The sequence below is a fragment of the Orycteropus afer genome, unplaced genomic scaffold, assembly GCF_000298275.1.
Source record: "Orycteropus afer afer isolate SDZICR_OR568_19922 unplaced genomic scaffold, OryAfe1.0 scaffold00133, whole genome shotgun sequence".
NCBI lineage: Eukaryota > Metazoa > Chordata > Mammalia > Tubulidentata > Orycteropodidae > Orycteropus > Orycteropus afer.
The window spans coordinates 7581616-7587720 of NW_006921720.1; the positions used below are offsets into that span (position 1 = coordinate 7581616).

General features: G+C 35.9%; 1 protein-coding gene across 1 annotated transcript in view; it reads left to right on the forward strand.

Moving 5' to 3' along the window:
- CD109 (CD109 molecule) overlaps positions 1–6105 on the forward strand; it is a 159739-nt gene that overhangs the window by 114960 nt on the left and 38674 nt on the right. The window contains exons 23-25 of the mRNA XM_007945220.2: positions 2488–2569; positions 3122–3350; positions 4764–4929. Coding sequence (XP_007943411.1) covers positions 2488–2569; positions 3122–3350; positions 4764–4929 — 477 coding nt within the window. The remainder of the gene's footprint in view (positions 1–2487; positions 2570–3121; positions 3351–4763; positions 4930–6105) is intronic.

A 6105-nucleotide genomic window follows, 5' to 3' on the forward strand; every position in this document is an offset into this window, starting at 1 on the left:
CACAGTCTTTTCCCTCTTTTTGTTTGTAGTTGTCTTCACTGAAGCAGTAAATCTTTATGGAAGTAGATTACTAGGTATATTAGCTGTTTAGCTGTCTTATGGTGGCGCAGCGTCTAGGACATCTGATTGCTGACCAGAAGATCGGCTGTTCAAACCCACCAGCCACTTCTCAGAAGGAGGATGGGGCAACTTACTGCCATAAAGATTTACCACCTTGAAAACCCAACGAGGGTCGTGATGATTTGGAATGGACTCAATGGCAGTGGGTTATAGGTTGTAAATATTTTCTTCCAATTTGTCAACTGTCTTTTGACTTTGCTTTAATGTGTTTTTGCCTTAGAAAAAGTTTTGCAAAAATTTTTTTGTGGTTAGAGAAATATATTTTTTTCTTCATTGTGTCTGGATGGTTAGTAAGCCTTTCTTTTCACTCTGCTAGAGATTAATGCCTATTATTTATTGATAAAAAGGGTTGTTGGAAATGACTCAGTGGCAATGGGTTTGGTTTTATTGGTTTGGTTTATTGAGAGCTTGCCATTTAAAACAAACTGTGTTTAGGATTTTCATAGATTACCTTGTTTAATCATTGCAAGGGTTCTGTGAAGCAGGAAGCAGTGGCTTTAGAGCCAATTACTCTGTAGCTAATTTCTAGCATCACTAACTCCCACCTTTGTGATTTTGTGCATGGTATTTGTACTCTCTGAGTTCCAGTCTTATCATCTGCATGAAGAGGAGCATAACAGCATATACAGTATAGAATTGTTATGAGAATTAAGTCAGTTAATACCATCAAGGGGCTTTGAACAGTTCTTGACATATAGTTGGTGTTGAATAAAGGTTGACTATGAGTTAACATCAACTCCATAGCAGTGGTTTATTATTTTATTTTTATTTAATTGCTGGAATACCTGGGTGGCATTAACTGTTAAGTATTCAAGTACTACTTGAAAAGTTAGCATTTTGAACCCACCTAGAGGTGCCTTGGAAGAGAGGCCTGGTTATCTGCTCATGAAGGGTCACAGCCTTGACAATCCTATGGGGCAGTTCTACTCTGTAACACATGGGTCACCATGAGTCAGAATCGACGCAAGTGCAACTGATTTGTTTTCTTTGTTTATGTAATTGCTGTTGTACCATAATATTTCAGTTATAAAGATTATAACCCAACATACTTTGTTCAAATTAAGCAAAATTTTGTCAACACTTAATTTTTTTTTATTGTTCTTTTACCATAGGTCTTAAAGATCACCATGAAACATAATATCTTGTTTTTTACATATTTTTTCTTATGATCACTTAAGCAGATGCTCAGATCTAGGGCTTTTGGTAGAAAGGCTCAAGGAAAAAAGGGTTGGGACATGGCAGGAACAGATTAACTATAATTTAAAACCATTAATGCTTATGTTTTATTAGTCAAATATGAATAATTACAGCTATTGCTATTTCTAAAATGTGCTACTCGTAAGGTAAAATTTGTCTATTTCTACAGTGTACTGGGGATTGAATTCAACATTTTATAAACCATTTGGGTTGCCAGGCTCTACTTGACCATGCTGCAAAGCTCCTGCTGAGTGGCCTCACCTGCTTATAGCAGAATCCTGTAATTTTCAGAAAGAATTCTTGGCTATCAGAGCATCATTGACAAAGTCTTATGTTTGAAGTGCTTTTGGTTTCTGTTGTGTTTGCTTTTTAATGATAAATCATTGCTGTTTCAACTTCATTTTCAGCAAGTTAGTTTGTTGTGGGTTATTTGATTAACCCTATCACTTTTGGCCTATGATTTCTCAGTCACTGGACTTTGAGACCTATGTGCATTGCACTGCAAATATGAACCCTCCCTCCTCTGTTTCTAAAACAGCTACATAGCCTTTACTCCCTCTTCAATTTACTATTGTAGCAACACTTCATTACCAACACTAGTTCTTTTTTCAAATGGGCTGGGAATAAGTTTGATGGGCAGAACTGTTGATCTTTTTGGTTTACCTCAGTTGACCAGGGTCAAAAAATTTAAGTGCCATTGTCTTAAATTATGTAACAGATTTTCCTTCTATTGCTGATTTAAGAATAGAAAGTATTTTTACATTTTTATTTTGGCCTTAAACTTTAATTATGATCCACTAGATAGTATTTTTCTTAAGTAGCAAACAATTGTAGATGGCTAAACTGTGAAACCATTGTAGTGAACACGGGCTAAATAAAACACTACCCTTAATTTGTTTTTGAAGTGTCATCTATGCTATATGTTCTTTTTAATTTATTTATAAATTCCAATTTGGGGATATTGCAGTTCTTATTTTACGAATTCTGCTTGAAAAGTCCAGGTATTTTAAATCTCTCATAGAACTTACAGTAGAAAATAATCAATATTAGTTGCTGACTTAACATCTCCTTTTCTCTTCTCTGTTCTTTTTTCTTCAATACACACTCATGATTAGAAACTTTCATTCAGTACAAGTTGATTACATTGAGTGTCCATTTTTGTGTCTTCAGGTTACCAGAGAGAACTTCTTTATCAAAGGGAAGATGGCTCTTTCAGTGCTTTTGGGAACAATGACCCTTCTGGGAGCACTTGGTAAGAGTTTTTGCCAACTGAACAAATCCATGCCATGGATTAAGATTTCACTTCATCAAGATGACCATGACATTGATAGACATGTGGACTTGGATGTTGCTTTTCATTTAACCCCTAGTCTTGCTTTAAAAGAGATTTTGAACTATCTGTGTTTTTGGGTCCAAGAGAAGTATGCAATGCAATGGTATTTAGTAAGTATCTAGAAACATCCAAAGATGAATAACTTTGGCCAGTTTAACTCACAGATTCTCAATATATAAAATAAGAAGGCTAGATTAGTTGATTTCTAAATTCCTTTCCAAATCTGATTTTTTTTTTTTTGTGATTTGACCTGGAATTTCACGGCCACATACTCCCTAAGTGGAGTGTGTCTCTTTATGTTGCCTCTTCGCTGTCTTTTTTCCCTGTGTTCCTTCTTCAGTGATAGTGCATCTTGTGAATCTCCTGATGGGAAAAACATGGTGTTTTTCGTTTGTTCAGTGTTATTTGGAGGACTTCATATATATATATTTGCATCCATTTTATGTAATTTTTTTTTCCCTTTTCACTAAGGTTGTCAGCCTTTGTTTTAAGATGTTTCCTTGAAGCTGATCCTTACATAGATATTGATCAGAATGTATTACAAAGAACATATACTTGGCTCAAAGAACATCAGAAATCTAATGGTGAATTTTGGGAGCCAGGAAGAGTGATCCATAGTGAGCTTCAAGGTGGCAGTAAAAGTCCAGTAACACTTACAGCATATATTGTGACTTCTCTTCTGGGATATAAAAAGTATCAGGTATTTCATCTTTAATTTAATAAATGATGGGTAGAAATCAAAAGGAATATAGGTCTTGTTGGGCTCAATATATGTTTGGAAACTTACGAGTTTTGCAAATTTACCTCATATTTGAAATCTGAATTTGGGTGCCTTTTTCCTTTGTGTTATGGCCATATTCCAAAATTAGAAATATTACCTTACTACTTCAGAGTAACTACAATACTAAAGAATCCTTTCTAATATAAATGCTTTGTACTGGTTATTGATAAGTCAATATATAGTCTATCTTTAGAAAGGTACATTTTTTGGGGGGGAAAGAAAATTCTTTAGAATTTAAGAAGCTTCTCTAACAAGCTTAGGTTGTGAAGGAGAATTTTTTTTTAAATTAAAAAACTATGGAAATATGGAACAATGACAATGCCTGCTAATTTAATACAAAATACACTTTTTAAACTTTGAAGAACACTTTAAATGAGTGTGGGTGCCTGGATGCAAATGTGTGTACGTGGAAAGTGATACTAATGAGGTAATTTTGCTCAGAACTGTCTTAGAATGATGACTTTACTGCTGTTTTCATCCACATGATCCCAAATAAACATTCTTTTTATTAAGCTCCTACTGTTTTCCTAGTGAAGGAGCGCTGGTGGCACAGTGCCTGAGGCATTTGACTGCTAACCAGAAGGCTGGTGGTTCAAACTCACCAGCCACTCCATGGAAGGAAGATGGGGCAATCTACTTCCATAAAGATTTACTGCCTTGGAAAACCAATGGTAGTTGCTATGACTCAGAATCGATTCGATGGCATTGGGTTTGGTTTTGGTTTATTTTTCCAGCTAAGGAGCCCTGGCAGTATAGTAGTTAAAGCACCTGGCTGCTAATTGAAAGGTCTGTTGTTGGAACCTACCGTCCACTGTGGAAAATAGATGTGGTAGTCTGCTTCTGTAAATATTACAGCCTTGGAAACCCTATCTGACAGTGCTACTTTGTTCTGTAGTGTTGCTATGAGTCAAAATAGGCTAGACAACAATGGACATTGTCCTAGCTCAGTACTAGATATGTAGAAGATACATTTATTCCCTGAATTTAGAGGTTTAACACTTGGGACCAAATATAAGAAATATTTTTCTCAAGATATATTTTCAGCTGATTTGTGTTCATGATACTTGGTTAGAGAAATGCTGGCAGAAGCTTCAGTTCTTATTCCCTCTAAGGAATGATGTCTCTTATAAAAACTTTAAAGCAATGTTATTTTCACAAGGCATGGCAGACCTTTAAATGTCAATGATCATTATTGATTCCTATTGCCTAGGACAAGGAAAGGTGCTTAATAGACATTGAAATTATTTTTGAATGAATTTTTCAATGTACTTTTTATTTAAGTATGTGATAATAGGTTATTTTGAATAATAAAATACGTTTTTTTTCCCTAAGCCTAATATTGATGTGCAAGCGTCTATCAGCTTTTTGGAGTTGGAATTTAATAGAGGAATTCCAGACAATTACACGTTAGCTCTTGTAACTTACGCCCTGTCATCGGTGAGGAGTGCTCAAGCACAGGAAGCTTTGAATGTGCTAACTCAGAGAGCAGAACAAGAAGGTAATGTGTGGAGCTACTGAGACCTGTGGGAGGGTTAAACTATTTTATTCGTTATGAAATACATAAGTTATTGGGGAAAATTTTGTAAGCAAGAAATGAGTTGTTTAGATTTGCATTCTCTGAATGAGATGAAAAATGAAACATGGAACAAAACCCAGATGAGCCTGAGATGGCTATGCTACTTCGTCTCACTGAGTTTTCAAGGGAGTTTCAGGGTCCATTGGCTGCTTCTTTTACATGTGTTCTGACCTACTTCATTGCTTTCTGAATGCCTCACAATCCCATTTCTGGTTTGGAGACCTTGAATAGTCCCTAAAACCTTGGGTTCTGGAGAGACTTAGATATAAATTCTGGTTTTGCAACTTACCTTTATGAACTTCTGTTTCCCCAACAGGTTAAGTGGGAATATCATTCATTTTAGAGTTGCTGTGAGGATTAAATGGGAAATTGTGCACTGCCTACCCCATAGCAAATGTTCAAAAATATAAACTAAAATGTTAATTGATATGCAAATACCTAAAAATGCTTAGTTGGGTGGGTTGTGATTTTGTTTGTGTATTATTACTTTTTTTTTTTTAAATAAGGGACTGATTTGGGACTTTAACAGAACAATAAGTACAGCTGTGACTATTGCCCTAATGGCATCTATAAATTCAGGGATCCAGATTTTGTGTATGCACATGTATGTGTGCGTGTGTATGTGTGTTTGTGTGTGAGAGAGATATGGATGGGTAGAAATAATTTTAGGTGATTCTTACTGAATCAAAGAAGGGATGATTGTGGATAACTATTAATTCAAGAAGGGATAATTGCAGAACATTCTTATAGGTTTCTGAGCCTACATAAAATAATAGTATTATTATTAGCAGTAACTCAGATTGAATCCTTATCACTTATTCCTATGCAAGGGAAGTGTGATGGTTATGTTTGTATGTCAACTTGGCTAGGCCGGGTTGAGTGGCTGGGCAGCTGGATGTAGTATTCCCTATGATGAAACTGGTAATCAACTTCATGATGGAATCTACTGGGAGCAGCTAAGTAGCTGTCTTTGGGTGTGTGGTCTGCTTCCTGTATATAAGGAAAAGCTTTGAGAATGGTCTCTAGCCTTTAGCATGCTTGGACCCTGCATGTAGCTGTGTTGTTGCTCAGCAGCCTGCTATGCTCTGCTGACCTTGG